This window comes from Psilocybe cubensis, chromosome 5, assembly GCF_017499595.1.
Source record: "Psilocybe cubensis strain MGC-MH-2018 chromosome 5, whole genome shotgun sequence".
Classification (NCBI taxonomy): domain Eukaryota; kingdom Fungi; phylum Basidiomycota; class Agaricomycetes; order Agaricales; family Agrocybaceae; genus Psilocybe; species Psilocybe cubensis.
Window position 1 is genome coordinate 1,160,888 of NC_063003.1, and position 26,916 is coordinate 1,187,803.

The following is a 26,916-nucleotide window of genomic DNA, read 5'->3' on the forward strand; positions in this document are numbered from 1 at the left end:
ACCCTTTTCCCGAGAATTTTACTCGTGCCATTTTTTCGCTTGAAAGGTATATTGTATTCGTATTCATTTATTTTATAGATGGATAGAGTAGAAAACAGATTTTGATCTTTCTTAGAGGTAGTAGTTAGCAGCGTCTTTTCGTAATTTTTTTCGAGTAGATTTTACAGGTAGTCAAATTTGTAAATAGTTCAATTCATGATCAGTGGTGGCTCTTATCTTTCTACTTGGATTTTAGGTAGCCATTGAAAGTCTGAGGAACTTAAGGTTGACCCGGTATGGTAAGTGATGATCCATATATAGATGTAACGTCGATAACCAGCGAATACTCATTAAAGGCTAAACGCTGTGGACTGCGTCGATTTTCACTTCCTGGAAAGAAATAAGAAACAAAAATTAAGGTTGGGAAACTGAGTTAGTACTGAGAAAGAACAGGCGGAGAATTGACTGTTCAGGCAGGTCAGTCTGGGCACTGGGCAGGAAGCTCTGGGTGACTGGGTCACATGCTTGGGTTAACTTTAGGGCGGGCGAAATGAGGCCAAATTTGAATCGAGTGCGGTGAGATCTCCGCCATCTCTTTCTTACTGTCCAAGAACTGGTTGATTTGAGGCTTTTCTCTCGATCTTCAACTTGCTGAAAGTCTCCAAGCACGGTAGAAGAGAACACGAAGAGAAGAACGAAGGTGCAGTCATGAATTATCCTTTCAAAACAAGCATTACGCTTCCACTTCGGCTCTTAAATAGATGTTGCTAAGTTTTGCCAGGCTGGTGCTTCCACCTTCAAGCAGATCTATATCACGGTCTTAGTAGGTGAATCTCGAACAGCTAATACATTTTCATACAGACGCGGAGATTTACATCCCTCGTCTTTGCATTCTTTAAGCTTGAAAGCCCAATGGCTTACAAACAAAACTGGGTCATGAGTTGACGGGCACCTGCCGCCGTAACTCGTTTCTGGGTCTTGTCACACTAGCAGCTTAGTCGATGTCCGAACGGTCTCGTATTTTCCACCTCTAGACGGTGTAAGGACCGAAGGCTATGAATGTTTTGCTGTTCTGGATGCCCGTTTCCTCATCTCTGCCGTGTTACAGATCGATGTCTCCGGTGTTCTGCACGGCTCAGTGCTCTGGATAATGCCTATTATTGTCTCGTAAGGTCTTAAGTCTCCGGGACTCTGGTTATGATCCATACCGAGAGGCTACCTTTCGAAGCTTGCTTCTGTATAAAAGGCGACAAAGAACTGCTGCATCTGCATTCACTCAAACAAAGCCTCTTAAGAAGTCTTCAAGCATCATAACAAGCAACTCACCATGAAATTCTCCGCTATCTTCTCTTTCGCCCTCCTCCCTGCCATCTCCTATGCCTTGACCACGAGCTACGACACATCATACGACATTGCCAGCCAATCCCTGGCCACCGTCGCCTGCTCGGATGGTCCACACGGCCTCATGACCAAAGGATTCACCACATTCGGCTCGCTGCCCCACTTCCCCAACATTGGAGGGGTCCCCGCCATCCAGGGATGGAATTCTCCTAGCTGCGGAACATGCTGGAAGTTGAGCTACACCGACGGCTCAGGCGTGACGAGGAGCGTCAACATTCTTGGAATTGACGTTGCTGTCAACAACTTTAACATCGGGCTCAACGCTATGAACACCTTGACTGGGGGACAAGCTCAGTTCCTTGGAAGGGTTCCTATCACTGCTACTCAGGTCGCTTCTTCGGTTTGCGGACTGTAAGTCCTTGCAATCACACGTACTATGCATGACGCTGTTTATTGACTTGTCCGTTTTTCCGATCGTAGGTAAACATCGGACTTTTTCAGAACATTATCTTGTGTATCATTGACTTAGGACAATGTTGGGACATTTAACACGCTAATCGGATTATATTACGACTATGTTGCTCAGTTGAACCACTATGTATCTAGTTTGTATGTAGTAACCAAACTGTGACGTTGGAATTGGCTTGATTTTCGGCGCTGAGACAGGTTTAACTCAGTAAAACAGGCAGCAATATCATGAAAGCTGCGTAAAACAACTTCTTGGGCGCTTTTAGTTTTACAGATTTTGGCCATGCATCGTGGTCTGTGCGCCTGTTCTTCAAAGCGTGGGAATAGAACGTTCGCAAACAATGACAACCAAAGCAACTCTGAATAAAAACCTTGATTTCAAGTTTGGAAAAGAAAATCGTCGAAACGTACACTTAAATTCAACATTCTGAACTTCTCTTAACTTTAATACTAACCTGAACGTCTTCCCATTAAACTATACCAAAAAAAAACCTACTCGAGACCGCCGATTTTGTCCACGAACATACTATGTCAACTACTACTAGTTTGGGTCCGATGAAGGCGTCTGGTAGAATGGCGAAAGCAGAGTACATTGGAAAAGATGGATTTCATTCCAGAATGGTAGAAAAAAATGAGGATATTGCAACGGACAGATATAAGCTTGGAGATGTATTTGAAAAGCAGCGACGTTTTGAGGGTTTCCTTGAACATCAGAAAAGAGACGTGCCAGAGTGAGTTTTTATTACAACCCATATTTCATGACATTTATTTTTAATCTCATTGATTCAAGCTTTGAGACTATGGCGGATGAAGTTTCCAGGGAAGCAAACAGTGAATCATTTCAAAAAGAAATCGACGAATTGAAGGCCGCTCATGCTAAAGATCTTGAACATTTATACGACTTTAATGCGAACGAGTATAAAGAATCGATTCGGATGCAATACATGGCTCAGGACTGTACTTGTCAAGACCCAGAAGCCTACGAAATAGAAAGAGCGGCTATAGCGGTGATATTCCGTAATCCCTTTTGCTATCTTACTTGGCTTACTTGGGTTCTAGGACCTTTTTGAGGCAGAACGACAAGGCCTCGTTAGTACCTGGGCAAATCGTCACGAGCAGCTTCGCCACGCCTACGTTACCGCGCTTCTTGATCTGCAAAACAATAAAATCAGTGCGGCACAGGACGAATACAGGAACAAGTTAACGCTTGAACGAGCGTTCCCCTTGTCCATAATAGACTTCCATACAAAGCCTGAAGATTTCAAGTACCGAATTGCAGTTTTCCTTACTTCGGACGAGACGAAAAAAACGGAGATAAAGAAGCAGCAGCAATGGAATGAAGAGGAAGTGAAGAATCTCTGCAACCTTTATAAAACTGATGTGAGAGATCACTGCAGTGGGCGTTCTGGAATCACATTCACTAATAGAACCTCCCTCCTCTCTAAATATCAGAAAATGTTCGCGAGTGATATACAGGGCATACTTGTCAAACACAAGAATTCTATACTTTCTCCAAAAAAGAGCACCATCAAGAGGAAGCGTCCTGCTGCAGCAGAGTTATGGTAGATTGGGGCATCTTTGGCGCTAGCGAGAAAATGCTAGGAAAGATTCATGCAGCAGATAGTGCCCGTTTCTCACAAGACATATTGCTAATGTAACATTGTGTCAATGGTCAACCTTTTGGAGGCTGAATTGAAAGTATTCAACTTGATTTGTTACGCTTTTGAGTCTGAGCAATAATGGTATTGGAATTCTTTCTTTAATCATGGTCATATACATACAGCCAAACCTTATACTTAGGATATAACAGTGTGTAACTCAAAATATCTCGTCATTTAGGCACTTGTTTGTCACTCCAGGATATCCAGCACCGAAGTGACTGCCTACAGGCAGGTATTTCCCTGTTATCCGTGGAGTAAAACATACAGCTTCTCGATCTCGGTCCTCCTACTCTTTGTTAAGAGTTTTAACAAATCACTCTGTTCTTTTGGCGATAACCTCTTGGAACGATCTAAAAGCAGATATATCGCCTTCTCCAGCCTGAGGTAGTGGCTTCTCATTGAAGAAGTTCTTGTAGCCCCCCTCGCTTCCCTCAGTATCAGCATAGACGTACCCGTGCCACTGTGGGTGGTCTTCTGTGCCCTCCTCTATACCGGGAAGCGGATTAAAGGAGAATGTTAAAAGTCCAATCAACTCTTCCTCGAACCGCTTGAAGATGTCAGCCCAAGCTCTGGGCTCAGTAGCAGAGATTAGGCCCGAGTCGGGTTGGTTCCAACACGATAACAATTCAAGATGGAGAAGAGTTTCTTTATGGCGTAGTATGAACGGCTCGGGGCTGAACAGTTCTCCAAAGACAAAATTTTCGAGAGTCAGACTTTCAAGTTTCAGGAATGTAACAAATTTGTCCCAATCGCAAAACGTCTTGATGTCGCTGACAAGAGTCAGTGATGCTAAATTTCTGGCGGCATTCAGCATGGTTGTCATATCGCGATCCCAGAATTGGCAGTAATCCTCATCGCTATGGTAGAACAGTTCCGAGTCGTTTGTCAGAAGGGAGATGGTGAGGCTTGTAAGGGTTTCTAGAAGAGATTTGAATTCGTCCGTCAGTATGCTTTCGTTAGTGCGAGTTATGAGGTTGTGAATTTCCAGGCTTTGCAGACGAAGACCCTGTTGAGAGTGGAGAGTGGAGAGTGTCCTGATAGCAGCAATTTGAAGTTGCCTGGCGGGAGACATTTCGTCTGGTTCGTCCTCATCTTCACTCCAGGTGCCAAGGAAACGTAGTTGCAAGGCATTGACGCTGGGAAATTTTGGGATACATTCAAGGTCAGACAGGACACCTTCGTTAATAGCGTCTGTTATAGTGAAGACGTCATCGATCATCAACAGAAGTTTCCTCAGGCACATTGCGCGACTCACCATCAGTGCGAGCACCTTTCCCAGACGTTACGAAAATGATTTGCTGGACAAAAGCAGCAAGTTGAGGCGACGCGATTAAGTTTTGAAATCCTTCGCGGCTTTGTTGGGTTCGAGAGACTGTCAGCGTTCTAAAGGCGAAGGGGTCGGCGGCAGACTTGAACTTCCGAGAAATCAAACGACTTCGTAAAAGAAAGGGCTTGTCATCGATGTGCTTCAGAATAACTCCCACCAACTCCAGTGATATCTCGTGGCCTATGGGCAGAATCGGCCTGACGCTTTGATTTTCGTGACGCTGCTCTGCATCTACAGCGATTAACTTTAACAAAGACGGTGGATATCTTACGTATCATTGTACTCACCCGTTGACTCAACATCATCAATGAGTTCCTCCAGAAGTTCATCGGCAGTTTCTCTTCTGGCTTGTGCCCGAGGAGCTCGCTGTTGGAACGCTGCCCTGGCCATACTACTGGTAGTGTGGGTTACTTCTGGGCTTCTCCAGTTTGCAGCGTCAGACTGTATATATATTGCGCTCAAGGGTCGTGCAATTACAGCAAGTATGGCCGAAAGTAGGTGTAAGGTGATCGAATTGTCGAAGATCACTGATGGACTCGACAATATGTGCCGGCGCAGTTGATTATTTCAAATGTGACATATCTACGTCTGGCTACGCTCGGCGCCCAGTGATACATATAACAGATAAGTACAACTACACCCTCCAATGTGAACCGCATAACTTATAATGAGCATGAATCTGACCAAGTTGAATACCGCAGTCAAATGATATACTGTAGAAGATAAACAATTTTACACGTCAATGCTATCGAACAAGGAACAGGGTATAGTATAAACGCCCACCTGCGATACAGAAACCGCGAACTTAAAATTGAACGATTTTGTTGATGAGAGTCCACGAAGGTCTGATTCAGGAAGTAAATTAAGCTCTTCGAGTGCCTCCGGTAGTTGTTCAGGACGAAGGTTCTTTATCGCGACTTTGATGTCGACTTCTTCTAGCGATGACCAGCCGGGCGATAGAAGGGAATCCTCCAGCAAGCCCCAATGGCCACCAATCACGAAAGTATCGTATCCAAGTGTAAAGCCTTGGAAAAGTCGAAAGTGAATGGTGAGATTTCGTAGACAGTTGGATTCTTTGGAGAGTTCCTCAAGCATTTTGGAAAAGCTATATAAGACATCGAAAGAGTCATTCAGGGATATGAATAGGGTCAAGGATTTCACTGTTGATATGTTTGCAAATAATAGCAAACCGAGAGTTTGTGCAGTAACATCCGGCATGTAGAGAACTATAAATGAACAGATATTAGTCAATATATATAAGCGCACACAAATGTTAAAGCGTACGCAGATTCAAAATTTCCAAGTTATATGCGCAACGGAGAAACCTTCCTGTCGTTTCTTCAAACGCATTCTTGTCTAGAACCAAAGTGAGTGTCTTGAGCTCTGTAAAATCAAGGAAGGGAAGGCGGGTTGAATGATGGGAACTCTTTCGCAACATTGGGACAATTATAGGAGTGGCTGAAGCATGTAATTGTAGTTGCTGAAGTCGGATTGGCCTCGCACGGTGGCATAGAGAAATCTCGTTTTGGTGGCCCAAAGATGTTGCGAGCATATATAGATTTTTCAGATTGATGCATGGGCTCAGTTCGAAAAGATTGAAGCCATGTCCTTGAGATGGTAGAGTCAATGAAATAATGGTCGGAAGTTGCATCAAGTGAAGCAAGGTGCATTTCATGGACTCTGGAAGACGTCTCCAATCAGATCCTACCCCAAGCCGGAAGGGTGCAACAAGTTGGTGGTCAAGGGTAAGAACTTCAAGCTTGGTGAGGTGCTTAAAGGCGGTTGGCACTGAAGATGAGGGGTTGAAGTGATCTTTCATCACTAGCCATTCGAATTGTCGAACATAGTCAGCGAGCCAAGGAGATTTCTCGATAGTTCTAGCAAATCGGTGGGTCAGCCTGGCCGCCAATCTGAAGTCTGTGAGCTTGATGCAACGAAATATAATTTTTTGACAGGGAGGAAGGAAGGTTCTGCAAGTCAGTGAGCATGCTTTGAGGGTTTTCTTGTCGTTTTCGTCCTCTTCTGCAACGAAATCCACTATGGTTGCGATTAGGTCGTAAGGCAGAGTGTCGACAATGGAAGCCATGGGTGTGGGGGAGGATGAAGCCTTGAATGCAAGGAAGTGGAGGTGCGAATATAAATGAAGCGGGGAGAAACAGGGAGTCCACTTCGGTGCACATCTTTCCGATAACTTTTAAATTAGATGCCGTAAAAATCTTCGTGCAGGCAGCCAGGAGGCGATCCACTTCAAAAGCGTGTTCAGCCCTCATAGTTCGGAAGTACGTGTTATGGCAAGACCGTCAATTGTTTCATTGTACTTCGCCCATTTTCAGCGACAACGAGTTCGGCACGTACTGATATTTACGCAACCATAGGTCAAGAAGCGGAACGGTTAAGGCTATTCGGACTGGGTATAGAAGTCTGAGGATAAATTGGGTAAGAACGGACGCCATAGGCGATAGTGGCACGACAAAGGTTGGTATTTCATCAAGGGTCACAACTTGTGAGAGACATCAATGAGAGGTCGCAAATAATGGATGAAGACCTGCGTACCTGCGTTTTCCTCCGACTCCACATCATATGCGTACTTTCAGAGGGTTGACATGCATAGGATGATTAACTTGAAACTTTGCGGATTTGAGACTGTATGTTCAACGCCTTTATACGGAGTTGGTCCTGAGCTATAGTATATTGTATTCACAGCATATTCAAGTCCCATTGATCCAGAGGCACTCTCCGGCCAGACAGAGCCTGAGAGAGCTATTTAAATTGTTGAACCTATTCCCGTTCAACGAATTGTCCATCAACATCTCTAAACGGTGCCACATTCCATGCACAAATTCCGGAAGTGATCGGCATCTAGAGGTCGTGTAAGAGGTAAACCCACATGTGGGTTTGGATTTCAATGATGATTTCAGTTATAACCTGTTACGAGTTATCATTGACGGAGCCTAGCGCAGAGACTACGCATACATGTAAGCCAAAAGAGCCTGTAACGTTGAGGATAGTTTGAGTTTACGCTCGAGTTCATAAGTGACGAAGTCGTAGAGAATGGAGGCGTCAAGAGGTCAGTTGGGGTTCCCCGAATAGCGGCAATGTGGTGGTGGTCGAAAAGGTAGACGTATTGTCACGCGGGCGTCACTGCACGCGCATGCCGCTTCGCCTCCGCTGCGCTTTTGTCCACGCACCCACTTCCTGCGCTGCTGCATTGGTTATGACTGATGCTATTATCATCAGTGGCGACCTTGCTCGTCCCTCTCCTTAGCTGGCTCAATGGCAACCAGCCGCCGACCAACATTCATGGCAGTGTACAACCCCTGAACGAGCCCAGCACAAACTTGCAATTCGAACTGCGACATCTTCATGCGGTATCTCCAGATGCGCGGGTTGTATTCGCAGATGCGCCTCCTCCTGCTCTTCAGACGCTCTCGGACCCATCAGGGAGCACTAAGGCGTCATACTCTGTCCGCTCAAAGAGGGCGAAGACGTATCGCCCTTCTTCGTTTGTGGCACACACTCAGGCCCGGTTGCGATCACTGTATTTTGGAGAGAACGAACCGCTGGACTGGGACGATGAAGAGATATTGCACCCAGATGTAGAGAGTAGGGAAACGCTCCTCGAACTGGCCAAGATGACGAACAACGCGTATCTCGAGCCCAGCGACGCTGGTTGGTACGATCTGGATGAAAAGTGGAATGTAGTACGTCATAGTATTGTCCATTATCCCCACCGGTTTGTTGACGATTCGCCATTTCCATTCAAAAGTCCTTACCTTTTGGCTGGGAACCTGACGCCGATGGTTTTCGTGGGCATGTCTTCGCAACACCTGATAACTCCACCGTCGTTATTTCAATTAAGGGAACTTCGGCTGGCTTGTTTGGCAGTGGAGGCCCAACGCAAAAGAAGGACAAATTAAACGACAACCTTCTTTTTAGTTGCTGTTGTGCAAGGATAGACTGGACGTGGAGTACAGTTTGTGGCTGCTATCGTAATGGCTGGAAGTGTGACCAAAATTGTTTGGAGGATGCTCTCATCTCTGAAAGTCTATTCTACCCCATTGGAACGGTAAGTGGCTACTGCATCTCCCACCAATCTCCTACATTTCTATTCATGCCGTATTTTCATCAGAATCTCTATAATAACGTTTCGTATGTATTGTAAGTCGCAATCGTGATAACACGCTCGCCAATCCGTTGGTTAAACAATGTATAGCCCGAACGCAAATATTTGGGTGATTGGACACTCTTTAGGAGGAGCCTTATCTAGTCTTATCGGAATTACTTTCGGGCTTCCGGTTGTAGCTTTCGAAGCTCCTGGAGAAAGACTGGCCGCCACGCGACTTCACTTGCCGTCTCCGGTAAGCTTTAAATTATTCAACAGTGGCGCATTTTTTGAACACTTCGCCCCAAGCCTTCGACTCATCACGTCACCCATGTGTATCATACTGCAGACCCCATCGCAATGGGTACTTGTAATGGTATTTTATCTTCTTGCGCCTTAGGCGGATACGCTATGGAAACAGCGTAAGCGTTATCTCAGTCATAACAGTAAAACATCTAATGCACTCTCTGTTAGTTGTCATGTTGGGAAATCAATTGTATACGATACTGTGTCTAACTCATCATGGTCCGTTGATGTACGGACCCATGGTATTGTTACTGTGATAGATAAGGTCTTATCGGATCCCTGGCCACCAAGTGTAGAAATCGGAAGAGAGGTTCCCGAAGCTGCTGCGGAGGTAGACTGTGTGGTATGTTTCTTTCCATATCATCATCACGAAGAATGAGATTCAGACATTCTACATCAGGAGTGCTATAGTTGGGAGTTTGGTGATTTCCCGGCTTAGATGGCCTTGGAACACTTACTATTGTACTTATTCAATTATCATTAATTATCGTAGATGGGTCTTCAGACGCTTGCCATGTACTTTCGACACCCAATCATATACACGGGCAAACTATTTCTTGACAAGTAGTCGTCATAAAGGAAGACACGTTCAGGGCCTTTCAAAAAATTCAGGGTCAGTTTGATTCCATCAAAAGAGGACACACAAGACAACAACGCGTCGCGTCGCGTCCACTTCTTGTAATTGACTCTCATGATCAATGAACCCGATAACCTCTCTGCCTGTCTATAGCTTCACAGACGCCACATTCGCCAGCTTTGACTAAGAGAACATCCCTCAATATACCTACTACCCACCAGGCCGAGAGGTCTTCCATCTATTTGTCTAATATCATTCAATGATTATACCCGTCACCCTCGCCTCCGCTTCCACGACTGCTGCGAACCCAAAGCTACCGCCGGGTCTAGTCAAGCTCTCGAACGATGAGATCGTGCTGATAGAGCTTCAAGGAGCGCTCGAGGTCGACCTGAGCGACCCGACCGAGCGGAATGGGAAACTGGTAGGAAAGCTCAAGATGGACGAAGCCACTGTGAGTACTACTGAGCATTGCTTGTTTTTTTGTTTTTTTCTCCTTCTGTTTCTTCTCCTTCTTTATTTCGTGGACCTTCTTCTTCTTGGTTTTTTGATCATTGCATGTATGGCTTCTCCTCCCCCGTGGTTCTTTCTTCTTTGGCCAATATTTTGTGGTGCCACCCAGTGCTCGGTGATGCTATTTGGAGAGAACGATATGTTATGCCATGCAAAGCTACGAAGCTGGAACGTGGAAGACTCTCTCAGCGACACGTCGCCCACTCCCTCCGCGCAGCCTTTCTGTCCACACTTCCTTTCTTCGGTCCCTATTCCATTTCCATTTTCACTACATTCGATGCTGAGATCGTCTTCGTGGCTCCTTCCATCGCCTTTTCAGTTCTTCCTGCGTTTATTTAGGGTTCCGGTGTGAAAAAAAAAATCACATAACCCCAAAGCCCAAAGCAGTAGATGGCGCACTGGTACTGAATACGAAAATCTCTCATTAGAATAAACCTACCCTTCTCATCGGCCATCACTTGCTCGAAGGCAAGATCGCTGCGCTGCCCAAACCATACGCCATTCTAGTCCGTTCGGGGGGATCCTCCTCCTCCTCCGCATCCGTGAGAGGTACCACCACTGCCGCGAACACATCCAGCACCACCTCGACCGCACCTGGGAATGGGGATCGGCGCATGCCCAAACGCACTCCCGATCAAACTGACGCAGAGTCGCTAGACGACGATGCCGATGAGAGCATGGCCGTCGATGACGACAACAACGATAATGACGACAACGACAACAACGATCACGCCGTGTCGCTGGGAAATGCGGGTTCTGGGTCTGGCGCGGGCTGGAAGATCGCTGGGATCGTGAAGAAGAAGATTATATTTTCGAAGCGGCCCATGCCCGTGATAAAAAGGAAGTAGGATGTTTTTGAATGAAAATATGGGGATTGCAAGTCATTCTAGGTCTCTTCCAGACCGTTGTGTTCTGCATGAGTATGTTTCTTGGGAAACTTGCAGTTCATAACTCGGGGGATGGGACCGGATTATACTTGGAGACGATGAGATGGTAATATTTTTCGACGTTGCAATCAAGGCTTGCGGGAACACGTTACAATGCGTATAAATATATTTCTTCTGTATCAAAAGATAATGGTACATGTATGAATTTCTCTGGGACTGCTAATCGTACACAAAAAAGTACACCTGTGCACATAGACACACAACGACAAAACGAAAAGGAAAGACCATAACACAGGGGAAACGAGAGGCACACGGAATAAATGGTTCTGTAGAGATGGCTTGTTGGAAACAGAATGACAAGCCGAAATCTCCAACTGGACCAGCCAAGCAAAAAGGATTAGCATGGACGTTCACTCGAAAAGGTAATTATAGCCATACCTAGCGTATTTTTCACCCAGACTCGGGAGAACTAGTGGGGTGGGTGCAAAGAGTGACGAGGCAGGCAGTTTGTTGTGATTAGATTCTAGACCTTCACCTCCTCGACGAGAAGGATACGATGATAGTGGCGAGCATGGATGAAGAAGTCCAAGCTATTGAAAAGAGTATAGCTGCGGCGATTGGGTGGATGTAGAGGAGGATGAGTGAAGGGTCAAGAACGTCCAAGAATAAGATAACGACTGTATACAGATTTGGCACATGCAGGGATAATTCGTTCTGAAAAAAGCAATGCACCCAACAGTATGGCTTTATCGATATTACAATGCACGGAGTGATTTGCGGGTATAGTGTGCTAAAAAATAACAGAGATATTGCTTCGAGAGAACGAACGGCGGCTGCAAGAGTAGAAGCAATCTCATAAAGCTAGTTGAAGCCATCAAAGTGTCCCTTGAGGATCCTTTCGCCCATTGGAGATGGCGCTCTGCGAGGTCTTCCACCCTCGTTGCTGATAGTAGCAGAACGGCGAGGCTTATTGATGAAGGGTGCCGTCTTGGAGGTGGGGCTAACAGCCGTGTTAGGAGGAGGACTCGGGGGCGAGGCAGTGCGGGTATTAACTGGATCAAGCTGGGGCTTGACACACAGAGAATGATGGTGAACATTCGATCAATGCATAACATGCAAGGAAACTGTACTCACCTTTACGAAGGCAGAGCTGCTAAGAGACAGCCTTCGAAGGAGATTGGTGCCACGATCGGCATTGACATCCGGAAAAGCGGGTGGAGGGTTCTGAGAGAAACGATTGGCAGCCTGAGCACTAGCTCTGCGAGCATGAGCGGCTACTGGAATTTCTGCATCTGTATCTTCATCTGCTGCAAAATAGAGCGGGCTCTGTAAGCATATTGACCGAATGCTATTGTGCAGATAAGAAGCACCTTCAAAAACCGGGGTTGTGCCAAATTTACGCTTGAATGGGAAAGCAGTGGCTGGGGTCTTCGTGGTAGGGGACTGAGCGAGGAAGTAGGAGAGAATGGGCGATGAAGGCGACGGAACAGTAAACCTAGCAGAATTGGCAGAGCCAGACGGCGGGGTAGGAAGCTCTGAAGAACTGGTTGAAGCCGAGGACGCGGAAGAGACAGACATGGACCGTGCCCGGCCCCGTGCGTTGGTCGGAATGGAGATGGGCTCTGAGTGCTTTGTGTCGGAGAGATTCATGTTATCGTTGGAAGACATTCAGAAAAGAAAAATAGATGGAAGGGAGTTGTGGGTGTAATGAAAGTTGGGAGAGAAAGGAAGGACCGAGTGCAAATGCAAAACACTTTATATCCCGTCGTGGAGTCAATCTAAATGAGTCACGTGACGCAGCTACTACCGGCAACATGAATACAAACCCATCGACCACAGCTCGACCCTGCGTGTCTCATCACCTCAAAGCTTAATTAGAGGCCCCGCCCTCCCTGGATTCTCGACGCTGCAAAGATGTCCACTTTGTCTCCACATTGGAGCTGCTTTATTTCTTCCGCAACAACAACCCTGCTTCCTTGCATCCTTGTACATATCTCGACCCCTCGCCCAAACCAGCGCCAGGTCTCAGGCCAGTCTCCCGTTCTGCAAGTTTTTCAGTTCAGCGGGGAGACATTGGCACTCCGACGCTTTGTGTTCATGGATCTGGATAGCATCATTTTGGAGCGCCCGTAAAGGCAATCCCCTGTACACATGATCACCATTTTATACCCCGCATTCAGTCCTTTTCGCAGAAACCCAATTCAGTTCCTCCATTTCGTCCAAACGGATGCAAACCAAAACCAGAAGAACACAAATATCCGCCAGAAATAACTCAGACCCACCATTCTGGTGCTTCCATTGCGCTTCTTAACTTTGGCAAAGACATCATCACCAACTGTATACTTGCCACTGTTCTCGAATCTCATTAACGGAAGCTGGAGTAATACTTACACCTCCTGCAGATCGACCAACGAGTTTTATGGGCACTTGATAGAGCCTTTGGCTCCGTAGCAGCATCACTGTACACTCAATGCACTCTTCTGAACTCCAAAAGATGTTTCAAAAGCTCTCACAGTTTTTTTTCCGCGGAATACGCCGACTGTCTAAAGTGATCTCGTCCTCGCCAAGTTGGCGTTAGAGTCTCATGGGTTTCGATCTAACATGACGTGGAAATCAAAAAGCTGCCCTGTGACCCGTTTCTCTCAAAACGTCGACGCCTTCTTCAGGGTGCCTGCCTGATGTGGTAGGAGACAGACGTCTGATTGCCAACGCTGTTTGCATTCGGGATCCATCATCAATGTGAGTAAAATCGGAATACCTTTCGTTTCTGGTCCTTTACTTGTACATATATAGGCTGAAAGGCTGCGGCATACCGATCCGCCTTCACTATTTCGTCCCAGCACCAGCCAAAACTACCCTCGCAGTGGGTTCGATAAACGTAAGGATGACTGTACATACACCGCCGATTTCTTATCTTACTAAACCTATACCCCTGTCATACAGTAAGCGTAATCCTATGTTCTGATTTCCCCATCGAAAGTAAGTTTGACATGTAGAAGATGCAATTACCATCGACATGGATGATAACTCCTGGTGTACCCGTTTTTCGTCATTGAGAACATCACACAGTTTTATTTGCAGGACGAGCTTCTCCGCCTCTCTCCGGCCTTTCAGCTTCTCTATCCCATGTGTTGCCTGAGATCGACATAAATGAACGCGAAGACTGCTTCACCTGATTGGTAGCCTGGGCCATTCGTGTTGTCCTGGTATTTTCCATTCCTCAAGAACGCAGTACACGGACAATCAAATATTGGGCTAGACAATGGCTAGGCTGAAATCGACTAGAGGAAACCGGGTAGACTACTGGCCTGCAGTGACGCACCGTCGTATCTTCCCGAACCGCAGTGAGCTGAAGACCATCTGATCATGATTTACAGTAGCAGTAGTATTTTTAGAAGACGTAGTATTAGTTTCGCGTGCTAGTAGGTCTATGGATTATGTTTATACAAACGCCTCACTTTTTACTCGTGTATCAGGGGCTAACTCCAATAGGTCTTTGGTTGGACCTTGGGGTGACGCCCCCGGCCACACCTACTGCATACCGGTACCGCGGCCTAGAAATAGCGTTAAAATCAAATTTTAATTGTACCTTATTACATGGACCGTCTCGCTCATTCTCGTAATTTATGGCTTCGTTCCCGATGTACCGAGGCTGCATTTCACGGCCGGAACTGACGATGTATGAGTCTGTAGGTTATACGATGACAGTAAATACGTATTGTAGATTGATTGTATTCCCCTATGCGGCGAAGCAGGCTTTTGTCCATTTATATTTGTTGCGGTGGAGTTGTTTTTGTCATTTGCGTTTATCTTGCCGGTGGGGCCTTTATCTTTCGGATGCTTTAGACGCGCGCCAATTTGCGTGTCGCGCGACGCGGCATGGCGCGATCAAACAGCATGATATGATAGGGGCTTCACGTGAGCTGTCTAGAGGATTTTCGCTTCCGATTTTCTTTCTCCCTCTTCCACCATGATGAATGCGCCTGGTTTATGCGACATGCCTTCTGAACCTCTCAGCTATATCGTTAATCACCGAGATCATTAATGTTATTGCGGGACAGCAAAGCCGACTTGAAGTCGTGCTCTCACACCTTTACCGGAATCTAAATTGCTCAGGTCTTTATGTGCTTGAAGAGCAGAACGGTGGCCGAGTCAAATCGCTTATTAGTACTCTCTAACGGTGACCGTATATCCTTGAGTTTGTCAGGCACCTGGAGTTCATACCTTAACTGCCGTTCGTTGCCGTCTCAGCCTGCCGTACTTACTAGGTTCCCGAACCTTCAATCTGTGCTCTTCCACGCCGGATGTGACATTTATCACTGGGGCTCTGAGGTACCCTCTGGTGGCAGACACCTTGTCTCGTATCATGATGCTTCCTACGGTGTCTGTTATCAAACTGGCTTATATAGGGCTCGAGTCCTGTTCATCTTGTCATCCCTGGTAGCCTTGATCCTGCAGGGTACACACAATAGACATTCCTACTCGGCTTCACCATTTGACAATTGGTGCAGCTGATTGCTTTCATTATGAGCTAGACTATGTTGCGAATTTGGTGACAATGCGTCGAGCGGATGGTAAAGCAATATTTAAGTTGGAAACTTTGAGTTTCAGAGCCTCAACGAAGATCCATTGGGTCACAACTGGTCTTTTCATCACAGTAGCTCAAGAATCTGGAGTTCTTGTATCAATTCATTAACATCCCAAGTGTACGTCGGTGTTCTTACCATGGACGCAGCCACGGACACAGGAGCTTGCGGCAGGCCGGCTACAATCCTTTAGCATGCGACTGCGTGAATGAGTAGTACTAGAGTATCATTATTTATTTTACTAGTAGTATAGGGGTGTATTTTTCTTTTTCGTATTCAAACGTCATTGACAATACCACTGGGGTCTCCTCGATTTCCATTCAATTTACAACCATGGTGTCTGGTCAATGACTGGCCAATGCCTCACTGTTGGCCAGTCATAACCAGGCTAATCACGCGTTGACTAACTGAGGACGTTCGAATCTAATCGATGCGAGATTTTCAGTCACGTTGGACAACCGAGTCATGACCCGTGTGAAGGTGACTATTCAACCGGGTCGTTCCAGTCAAATCACTCTACCGTTGCTGACCTGTTGTAAGTCACTCAACTTCGTTTCCAGCACAACTGTGTATGGCCAGTAATGGTTTCGTTGATCGACCGATTTCCTCTCGAAATTACTGAACTCATTGTGGAATCTCTTGCCCCCCCACGGTACATACCATACACGGATTCAGACGACGAGGACAGTGAGAACGAACCCGAGGACGCAATCGCCCAATACAAGGGGCTCAAAGCTTTGGCTCTGACCTGCCATACACTTCTGCACATCTGCCGAAAACATTTATTCTTTTCTGTTGGGTTACATTCTGATAAAGAGTTTACACGATTTGTTCAAATTATCGCTCGCTCGCCAGCACTAGCTCAATTCATCCGTTGCTTATACTATTGGCCAAAAGCGTCGGTCTCCGCATTGCCTTCATTGGTAGAGGCACTACAGAGTCTCACACAATTGAAGTATTTGACCCTCAATGGCGGAGATCTGCTTTCCATACCCAATTCGCTACGGGACGCTATTCTCCATCTTACACACCTTCCAACAATCGAATACTTGGGCTTGTCTGACGTGGAAAACATAATACCTCATCTGCTGGTCTCATGCAGTAATGTAAAACACCTTCTCGTTTCTTCCAGAGGCTTCTCGCGATTTTTAGGGGATGATTTGCCGACAATCATAACAAAACCAACACAACCAAGAACAATATTTATCGACGATTTCGGAAGCGAGGTTTTGTTGTCTATGCTAAAGGCCCGAGATAGTCGAGGAACTTCGATGATGAACTTCGATAATTTACGAAGATGTACTGTCTTCACCTTTAACGAGGAGCCAAGTCATCTTCGTTCTGAACTCTATGGTCTGATAAGTTATGTAACTTGTTTGGAAGATTTAGAAGTCTGCGGTGGGTTATTTACGTATCAATCTCAAATGCGAGATTATGTGTTCACAATTCGGATATTACAGGTAGCCCGGAATCGCTTGTTTCGGATGCCCTTTACGCAATCGCATCCAATACTAAAGCCTTGAAAATTCTGAAGGTGGAAGCTCGTATTCGTGATGACCCCTTGACAGCCATCTGCGCTGCTTTGGGAAATATAGCGGGCCGAAATCCTATCGAGACACTGACAGTGGAAATTATTGACTGTGATCATATTGTTTGTTGCAACAACGTTGCGTTAGACGGAGGATATAAACTTCTTGAAAACGTTCTTCTTCAGCCTGGATGGAAGCATTTGCAATACTTCAAACTCCGTTTTACGATATGGCCACGGACCACGGACCGCCACGGCTCCTCAAATCTACCCCGATCAATGAAGCAAGAGCTTGCAAGCAGAATTAAAGGCCAGATCGAACCGAACTTTCAGAGATTAGCCACGAAGAAATCATTTAAATTTGAATATAGAATTCGAGATTACCAGCGTTACCTATGGTGAGGACACATTTAATGGCTCTGCCTAGTATATCTGAATTTACAGTAATCATCGTCTTTGCTACCTGCCGTCCAGATTGGATCTTTCGAAATACTTAGCTTAGTGTCCGGCAGGTTATGCAAGACCCAGGGGCGTTAGTAGAACATATGTCGCGGTGGTACCGGACGTACTCAAACCTGATATGAAAAAATGTATTATATCTCACAGTTTTTGAAAGAAATTTGCATGCTATCTTCAGCGCGACTAAAGGAATAACCGACCACTATAGTGATTGTCTTGAGGAGTGCCAAGTGGAATTTTCCACTTGGTGCACACAAACTACTGTAACACCTGGGTAAATATGCACAAACACAAATTGGCTCCAAACGGCAATATGCAATGTTCGAAAACGTTTGTTTCTGGTACCCTCCACTTGCTTTCGCAAGGTCTTGAAGTTCTCAAGCAGAATCTAACCACCTCCAAACACTTTACACTTTGTAGTTGATTTGCACTAGGCTTCCCAGCGCTTCAAAAAAGCATATGCCCCTCGAAATCCTTGAACTGATCATCGACAATGTGTACGCCCTGTACCCCCGGGACAGTGCTTAAATTTGCAACAGTCGCTTTACACATCTCAGAGCGTGTGCTCTTACCCACCGACGCTTTATCCATCGTTTTCTCCATCAATGCAGGGTGCACTTGTTCCGTGATATTGACTTTGAAAAAGCAGGCGAATGCATCAAGTTATCGATCCGAAGCTCCTGCGGAAATCGCCACACCTGTCCCAACACGTTCGATACATCTACTTTGAAATCCACGACTTCATGCTCTACGAAACTGAAGAAGCTGTTTCCTTAGCCTTGGCCTTGAAAACCGTGACGAGGCTCGAGTATTTGAAACTTGCCATGGAGGTGGATATAAAAGTGACTTTCTGTCCTTCAATGTGTGTATCTTTGTGTCGCCTTGTGCGCCTACCGACGCTGAACACTCTTGATCTGCTTGGATGCATCCTGCCGGACGGTCTCGTTGGGTGTACTATCAAGAAGCTATATATGGTGGATGTTCATGATGCTTCCTCAAGTTGCGCAGACCTTTTCAGTGGTCTTGAAGACTGCCGATTGACCGATTGTATGCAAGTAGAGCATCTGTTATTGGATTATAACGATGTTAGATTCGCCGTTGACATGTTCAGAACAATTATATCCTGTGGTGGTGTTCCAACATTTGATTGGAAGATGATTAAAAAGATCACCATATCGGATGGGACGGGAGGCAATACCATAAAGCATGCCATGGCTGTGCACATTCTATGTCCTTTTGGTACGTTGACCATTCAAAAACTGCACACTTTTCCAAACCCGCACTCTGATAAGCGCCGGTGCAACGTCCAAAGTTTTCACACCAGTGACGCGACGCACTTAACGAGGAAAAAACCTGCCGGATACAAGAAGTCAAGAACAGACGCATATATTATAATTTAGCATCCCGGAACGACCTCAATACTCCTCCGTCTCCGCGGTCAGCGATAAACCAATCAAGCGTAGGAAAATTGACGCCGAGGTATGAGCGATAATGTTAATGATCCACAGCTTGGTTTTTATTAACACTTGACGTAGACTTGTTCTGCTCGAGCCTCGAGCCTCAATCACAGCCCGCCACAATTCATAATGCCGTGATGATGATGATGATGATTGGCGTCTCGCACGCATCCATCCAGTCCACAGTCAAGTGTCACTGAGCAGTCACCACAATTCCGAGTCAAAATCAGGCCCTGAGGCCCTGAAAGATGACGTTGAAAGGTGTACTGTACAGATGAAACCTCAGGCCAAACTGAGCAGACAAATGCCCGGGATCAACGTCAACCACCACTCCCATTCACCATTCAACATTCAACAAGATCATCAAACCTCCTCAAAATCAAAGCTCATCAAAAGAAAAATTAAAATTAAACAACTACGATCGGATGTATAATTAACTCGAATGTATTATGTGCAGTGACATGATGTACATACATATGTACACATGTACGGCGATTAGACGCTCGCGGTCCCTGTCCGCCCGGCGCTCGGTGAAAATGAAATAGCGCCGGTGAGAGCAGTGTTGCGGGAGGGGGGGACTCATGCCAGCGCCGCGCCGCGCCGCGGACACCGAGTTGTAAATTGCGTTTCTTTCTGTTCACACTGACGCACACGGCGCACGCTCACCGGGCGCGCAATGAGCGATACTGGCGGTATCTTGAAACGCGAAAAACAAAGAAAGAAGGAGCCAACTGGTCGCGGACTCGCAGTGTAAGACTTCAAGCTTCAAGCTTCATACATTGGCGACGCACCCGTTCATAACAGTACTTTAAACATGGACCCACGCATAACCTATCCGATTCCGATACTCTGCATAATAGATACGAAGTTATTGCATACTACTTGGCGAGTTTAGCGTGCAACGAGCCTGACACAAAACCACAAAAACACAGAAACACAGAAACGGTTACACCGGTGGTCCAAGTGGGTCCGATGCGCAGCCTGACTAGTGACTCCCGACTTGGAGGCCCTGAGTCGTCATAGAAAATCAGTCAGCGCGCTAATTTTCGGATGTAGATAATATGCTGCTTGGTCACCGACTCACCGTTCACCGTTAACTTGCTTACTTTACTTACTTTACTCACTTACTTACTTGCTTGCTTTTACTCACTTGCTTGCTGACTTTTACTTTCTCACTTGCTTACTTTACTCACTCATTTCTTTACTCACCTACTCGAAAAAACACGATACCAAACTTTTTAACCTTCAACCTTCAACCTTCAACTCCCAACTCCCAACTCGCTTCTCGCTTCTCACTCTTCGCGCTTTGCGGTATAACCGAAACTCGAGATGCATGTCTGGATCTGTACACGACCACGAGTCCACGACTGAGGAGGGTAGCCTGTCTTAGCCTGTCTTAGCCTATATTAGCCGCTGGAAAACCAAACATGAAACATAAAACAAATTACAAGCTCAAAATTTGAATCGCGAATCACAAAACGCAAACGCAAAACGTACACACGCACCCCTCAAAAAAGAAAAAAAATAAAAGGGGGCAAGAGGTAACCTGTAGGCGCTAAGCGCTAACATGAAGCATCTTGAAGCATCTTGCATGAGCGCCGCTAAAGCTGAAAACTGAAAAAGAAAAAAAGAAGAAAAAAAAAAAGAAAATGACACGAAATCTGAACACACAGCAATTAACTATGACATGACACGGCTTTTCCACCTTGAAATTGAATAAACCAAAGTATTCAATTTCCCAAATATCCAAATGTCATAATCTACGTTACACGTTACCAATGGATAGATCAAACTTTCTTTCTTACTTTCTTTCTTACTTGAAAGAACCAAGGAACGAAGAAATGAATGAACGAAATGAATGATAACGACGTAGCTGATAGAGCATCCAGCGATTCTGATTCTGATTCTGATTTTCTGACTCATTCAATTACGATTATGATTCCAACTATGACTCTGCCAGTGATTCCGATTCCGCTTCTGTTTCTGATTATGGTGCAGATTAGAGTAGACCGGTATAGCGTAGCATAGCATAGTACAGCATATAGTATACCTGAGCCAGAGCGCTGATAAAGTGAAAGTACTCGCCTTCTGAATCGTACATCATACATCGTATGCCTACTGCCACGCGCTGACGGCGCTGAGAGAAGTTGAGTTGAGTTGAGTAGAGTAGAGTAGAGTGGGTGATGATCATCGCGTCGCGTGAATCAGAACGCAGGGTCAGGTCAGAGGAGTCTAAAGCAAGAAGCAAAAATCAAGAATCAAGAATCAAGCAAACGAAAGCAAGAAAGTCAGCGAAAGCAAAGGCAAAAGAAAAAGAAAAAGCAATGAAAAAGAAAAAAGAGATATCAAGACGCTGCATTCCCTTTTCTTCTACTTTTACTCCTTCTTCTTCTGATGTTCTCCGCTCTTTGTTTCCGTTTTCCGTTCCTCGTTCTCCGTTCCTTGTGCCTTGTTCCTTTAATTGCTCTCTGAAGTTGACCTGCATTCAAAACTTCAACTTGACAATCCGTGTCCGAGGGAGCGAGTGCGAGTCCGTGTCCATGTGCGTGTTCATGTGCGTGTCCGAGTAGATATGTCGCAGGTTTAAATTAACCCTTCAAAAAATGACAATGCAAGTGATGGAAATTTTGGATAGGATTGAAATTCAAATTCGGGATTCAAATTCGGATTCGGGATTCGTGGGTGTGTGTGAGGGTGAGGATGTGATAATCTCAATCCGCACTGCGATGTGGAATGTTTGGTCGGTACGAGGATGCGGGATACGTAGGTGAAGGTGAAGGTGCACGCTGTAAAAGAAAAGAAAAGAAAGATGTATGCGCATTACCTCCACCCCCGTCCCCATCCCAGTCCCAGTCCGCGGCTTGCCGCTTGTTGGGGGTACATGCCCCATGCGATTACTTATACGCATCCTATACAACAAACCTTGCAGTGAGAAAATTCCACAGAGACAGAAAGTGAGTGAGTCTGACTCTGATCTCCTACGAAATGATAAATCCGACGGCCGAGGTGGTGTGAAGACTATGCGAGGGAGACACGACGATGCCGTAAACTTTGTAACACCTAACGGCATGCACACCTCTTTTTTAGCGTTCACGGCGCACGACTTCTGGGCCATTTCCAAATTCCGTCAGGGTGCACAATGTACCATGTGGCGCGCACGTTCGGAGAATGGCGTTAGCCTGTTAGTGTTGAGCATGACGTTGGCCGATGACAGTGACGAATGACAGCAGATCATAATGATATGATGCGCATTGCGCAATGTGTCTTTTGACTCTTTTTGATCAGTGATCATTATAGAGACTCTGACTCTGACTCCAGAGAGGGTCTTTTGGAAGGGTGACGGCACGGTAGTGTTGTGTTATGGAATAATAGAAGTGAGCAAGTTGTGCGTGTAAGTAATTGGAGCTATATTTAACGTGGAGGAGTGTCTAGTCCAGTGTCGACGACGACGTGGTTGTGGGAGGTGGATGGTGTGAGATGAGATGGATGTGAGAATGAGAATGAGAATAGGATTAGAGTTGAGCGCTGGGGGACCGTGTGTATGCGTGGGAGTCTTTGAAATTCGAAATGCGGGTTTTGCCAGTAGTATTGGAATTTTTGGGAAAAGCACAAACGCGCGAGCCCGAGGTGCGTTGTTGTTTGTATAGGTATTAGCTCGTCGCGCGGAGGCAGTAGATAGAATTAGAAAATTAGAAGCCCAGCAAGGCAACAGCTACAAAACGCGCATATATCCGGGTTTCAAGATATAGCGTCGAATCGAATACTAGGTGGAGCAGGGTGAGAGGGGGTGAATATGCGGGAGCCGTGGATCGACGTAGCGGATAGGAAAATGATGATGGATTTCATCAAGCGTCAGCAGTTGTGGAGCGAGGAAAGGGTAAGGGCAAGAAGGGTGTGCACTGTGCACTGCGCAGCGGTACCGCAAGCGCAGAGGATATATGGAGGTGGTGGGGGTTAGGTCCTACTACTACTAGAGAATCCGCTGTTGAAGTAGCGCCTTGGCGGCTGACTGGGGTCATGAGGATGATTCGGTCAGGAAGGAAGGAAAAGCTAGAAAGGAGGATCTGTTGATAAAAATAACAGACTTCAGGGGAAATGAATGTGGGGGTGATTTGATTTCTTGATTTGAAATGGAAATGGATATCCGGGAAAGACTTCTCGCACTCCGGGGAACTCTCACATGTCTTGTCTCTGATCCCTATTAATGTCCTCCTCTCTCTCTCTTGTTTCCCCTCTTCCACTATCTACTACCATTCTACCTACCTACCTACCAATGCCCACACCAAACATCCCGTGCGTCTGTCCTTCGCTCTACTAACCACATAACATACTCATCTTCTCCAGAGAACGCGATGTCCGCTCTTCCAAGCCCCGCACCCTCATCCGCATGATTTCCACAAAGTTCACCCCGCGCACTGTCTCTGTACCCGCACTGCGCTCACCACCCGCTGCCCCCCGCAGCGCATTCTCCAAGGAACAGCGCGACGCTGCCCTAAGAGAGCGCGGCCTCCTGCCCCCACTGCCCAATAGAGACCTCAGCACCCAGGAGCGAGAACAGGACCGTCACATCCCCATCGTCGAATTGGGACAGGAGGAGAGTCATGGTCATCAGCGCCAGGGCGAGGGCGAGGGCGAGCCGTCGGCGGCTGACCTAGTCAAAAAGGCATGGGAGGCGAAAAACAGCCAGCCCCGCCTACCAGCAGCAGCAGCACCACCACCACCACCAGCAGCAGCAGCAGAAGGAGCGGCTGACGTCAACGAAGCAGCGGCGGATCCGCGAACCAGCCTAGCAATAAAAGCAGGACAGCGCGAATCGGCAGAGTCGAAAAGGCTAAGCGACAGCGACATGCTCCGCCCTTCTTCTCTTCTTGCCGATCTCTCGGATGAGATCCAGGCGTTCATGTTCCCTCTCCCGCCTTCCTTAAACACAAACACAAACACAAGCACAAGCACCGACAAGACAGATGCAGATGCGGATGTCTCAGTCCCGCCGCCGTCTACCCCTGCGCCAAGACTACGGCCGCCCGCCTCCAAAGCAGACCCAGACCCAGACCACGAGACCGATCCGTCCCTCCTCCGCGTGAACAACAGAGACTCATGCGGCGGCGCGCCGACCGAAGAGTCCCACTCCGACGCGTCCATAATGACGCCCTCCCTCGACAGCACCACCCAGACCCTCTCCTCCTTCTCCCACCGCAGCTCCTCGGGCGTGTCCTCCGCCTCGTCGTCTGTGAATAAAAAGGGATGTTTGCAGGTCAGGATGGCAGGTGAGGGGCAGTGTGACGAGGCGTTCTCGGGGGATGAGTTGGGTGTGGTGATTGAGGAGGATAGTGTCCCGCCCTCGCCGTCTCTGCTGTCCAAAGCACTCCCTGCTGCGAATATCAAGTTCAAGCTAGACCCTGCCATGGACAAGGACCGCGCAGAAAGGGAAACACACGCGGATCAAGATACCGCGCTTTTGTCTCCTGTCAAGGACTCGGCTGTGAAAGCGCCTCCGCAGTCGGTCGAGCGTAAGAAGAGCATGAACCCGTTTAAGCGCGCGGCGACTATGTCTGGTGCGCATGGGAAGGACGAGAACGAGGATACGACTGCGACGCCGGCGGGGACACAGACGCCGACGCCGACGCCGCGCAGGCGGATAACGATGGCTTCAACCTCCTTCGCAAGCCTCTCGAACCTCCGCCGGTCCGTCGTCGGCACGCTAACCAAAACGCCCGCCAGCGCACCGATGAAGAGTCGGGGGAGCACTGTTGTTGATGGGTTGCCTGGTAGTCCTACTAGTCCTACTCCTACGACGGCGAGGGCGATGCAGATGAGCGCAGGGAAGGGGGAAGGGAAGCCGATCCCGCGCGTGCGTCAGCCGCAGCAGCTTGTGATGTATAATCGCGGGAGCATACTCCTTGAGACGGCGGGTATTGAGGATGAGGAGACGAGGAGGATGACGGAGCTTGCGTTTTTGGGGTAGTGTGTTTGAGTTGGTTTTGCTGCTCTGCTGCTGGTTGGTGCTGGTGCTGGTGTGTGATGGGAGAAGGAGGAAGAGGAGGGAGTTGATTGCGGCGCGGATAAGCAGGGGCAGGGGCAGAGTGTGGGCGCTGGTGATGGGATGGGAATTTGCTGCCTGATAGTGGATGATAGGTGGTGGTGATGGCGGCGGTTGCCTTGGGCGCTATCGCGAGTGTCCTATCGCTATCGTGGAAGGTCGTGGCTGTGGGCCCAACCCCACTTTGCGCTTATCTTATATGTGGTAAGCGCCGTGCGATTGGCTTGGCTTGGTGGTTTACCTTAGACCTTGAGGTGGACTATGCTTGCTTGGTACTTTGTGCGTTGACAATGCGCGTCATATCTTTTACTCTTGAGTCGTCTTTCCATCCACCCATCGTTCGCGTGCGCGGTTGTTCACTACGTCCTATCCTTCCATCTATCCCAACGTCAGCATCGCGTTTCTTTCCTTTCCTCTCAGCCTCTCCTTTTCTCTCCTCTCAGCCTCTCCTCTCCTCTCCTTGCAACACGACACGACACGACGCGACGCGGCGTCGATGTCCTGATATATCCTAGCGCCCGCCCCTCTTCGCTTCCTCTTTGCCTCCTCCTATGATCTATCCCGTGCTGATCATTCATCTGCGATCCCTGGACTGGACTGGGATCCGGTGCTCCACCTTCCATTCGACATACCACGTACGACATTCGACATTCTATCGCTCCAAGCTCATACATAGCTCAGCAGTTCAGCAGGCTCAGAAGCTCAGCAGGCTCAGCAGTATACAACAAACAGGTTACAGCCTTGTGCTTGTATGGGGTATGGGGTATGGGTTCATGCGGACTCACGCTCCACTTCATTGGGTCACGGTCTTGTTCTGCGGTTCCGCGGTTCTGCTCTTTGTTTCCCTCTTTTTTGATTGTTGGCCATTGGGAACCGCTATTTGAATTTTGGTTCGTAGGTATTACATGCACATTCACATTCACATCCACATCCACACACACATACATACATCCACATCGACACGCATACACGTACATACGGACACGCGCCGACTGCGATACCTTCCATACCTCTCCGCTTGTTTCTATTTCTCTCTCGTGCGATACGGTCATGATCATGCGACACCTCCATCCTCCACTCTCCATCCTCCATCCTCCATCATCCACCCCTTAAAAATGGTTTTCTGTCTTTTAGTTTTTTTTTAGTTTTTTGATACTTTTCTTTTTTTTTTCATTTTCGTCGTGATTATTATTCGCTACTGGATACCTTCCTCCTCCTCCTTCATTCTCTCTTTCTCCTTCTGCATCCTCCTCTCTTCCTCATCTTCCTCATACTCTTGCGATCCCTTTTGCGATTCCTACCTCATCCTCTTGCGATTCCTACCTCATCCTCTTGCGATTCCTCCTTCATCCTCTTGCGATTCCTCTACACCACACCACTCCATTTGCATTTTTGCATTTTTGCATAACATCTAGATACCCCTACCCCACATACACATACACATACGCATACGCATACGCATTTTGCATTTGAAAAATGTACACTTTACACTGTACACTTTATATCACCATGGACGACATCTTTAAGTTTTTTTTTTTTTGTTTTCGTTGGTGTGCTGTTTTTCTTTTTTGTTTTCTTTTTTTTTCGTTTTCTTTTTCTGTTTTCTTTGGTTTTTTCTGTTTTCTGTTCTCTTTGGTTTTTTGCTTCGTGGTGTTCTGTGTCTTTTGGGTTTGGTTTTTGGTTTTTGG

At 47.0% G+C, this 26,916-nt stretch overlaps 8 protein-coding genes across 8 annotated transcripts; 6 read left to right on the forward strand and 2 right to left on the reverse strand.

Annotated features, from left to right (window-relative positions):
- Positions 1-1,306: 1,306 nt before the first annotated feature.
- Positions 1,307-1,968, forward strand: JR316_0005843 (Heat-stable 19 kDa antigen; the record flags this gene model as incomplete). Its single annotated transcript, XM_047891597.1, has 2 exons — positions 1,307-1,731; positions 1,938-1,968. The coding sequence occupies 2 exons, from the start codon at positions 1,307-1,309 to the stop codon at positions 1,966-1,968; spliced, it is 456 nt and encodes a 151-aa protein (XP_047748946.1).
- Positions 1,969-2,361: 393 nt separating this feature from the next.
- JR316_0005844 (uncharacterized protein) lies at positions 2,362-3,354 on the forward strand (the record flags this gene model as incomplete). Its single annotated transcript, XM_047891598.1, has 3 exons — positions 2,362-2,519; positions 2,579-2,795; positions 2,848-3,354. The coding sequence occupies 3 exons, from the start codon at positions 2,362-2,364 to the stop codon at positions 3,352-3,354; spliced, it is 882 nt and encodes a 293-aa protein (XP_047748947.1).
- Positions 3,355-3,762: 408 nt separating this feature from the next.
- Positions 3,763-6,862, reverse strand: JR316_0005845 (uncharacterized protein; the record flags this gene model as incomplete). The annotated part of the gene is made up of 5 exons (XM_047891599.1): positions 3,763-4,640; positions 4,705-5,007; positions 5,064-5,217; positions 5,560-6,002; positions 6,061-6,862. 5 exons carry the CDS (start codon positions 6,860-6,862, stop codon positions 3,763-3,765), a joined length of 2,580 nt encoding a protein of 859 aa, XP_047748948.1.
- Positions 6,863-7,997: 1,135 nt separating this feature from the next.
- On the forward strand, positions 7,998-9,563 carry JR316_0005846 (Putative lipase ATG15; the record flags this gene model as incomplete). The annotated part of the gene is made up of 5 exons (XM_047891600.1): positions 7,998-8,477; positions 8,543-8,842; positions 8,906-8,934; positions 8,990-9,134; positions 9,279-9,563. The coding sequence occupies 5 exons, from the start codon at positions 7,998-8,000 to the stop codon at positions 9,561-9,563; spliced, it is 1,239 nt and encodes a 412-aa protein (XP_047748949.1).
- A 457-nt stretch (positions 9,564-10,020) lies between these two features.
- JR316_0005847 (Chromosome transmission fidelity protein 8-like protein) lies at positions 10,021-11,119 on the forward strand (the record flags this gene model as incomplete). Its single annotated transcript, XM_047891601.1, has 2 exons — positions 10,021-10,212; positions 10,700-11,119. 2 exons carry the CDS (start codon positions 10,021-10,023, stop codon positions 11,117-11,119), a joined length of 612 nt encoding a protein of 203 aa, XP_047748950.1.
- Positions 11,120-12,019: 900 nt separating this feature from the next.
- On the reverse strand, positions 12,020-12,826 carry JR316_0005848 (uncharacterized protein; the record flags this gene model as incomplete). The annotated part of the gene is made up of 2 exons (XM_047891602.1): positions 12,020-12,226; positions 12,293-12,826. The coding sequence occupies 2 exons, from the start codon at positions 12,824-12,826 to the stop codon at positions 12,020-12,022; spliced, it is 741 nt and encodes a 246-aa protein (XP_047748951.1).
- Positions 12,827-16,325: 3,499 nt separating this feature from the next.
- On the forward strand, positions 16,326-17,674 carry JR316_0005849 (uncharacterized protein; the record flags this gene model as incomplete). The annotated part of the gene is made up of 2 exons (XM_047891603.1): positions 16,326-17,142; positions 17,205-17,674. The coding sequence occupies 2 exons, from the start codon at positions 16,326-16,328 to the stop codon at positions 17,672-17,674; spliced, it is 1,287 nt and encodes a 428-aa protein (XP_047748952.1).
- Positions 17,675-23,461: 5,787 nt separating this feature from the next.
- Positions 23,462-25,153, forward strand: JR316_0005850 (uncharacterized protein; the record flags this gene model as incomplete). The annotated part of the gene is made up of 2 exons (XM_047891604.1): positions 23,462-23,481; positions 23,533-25,153. 2 exons carry the CDS (start codon positions 23,462-23,464, stop codon positions 25,151-25,153), a joined length of 1,641 nt encoding a protein of 546 aa, XP_047748953.1.
- Positions 25,154-26,916: the final 1,763 nt, after the last annotated feature.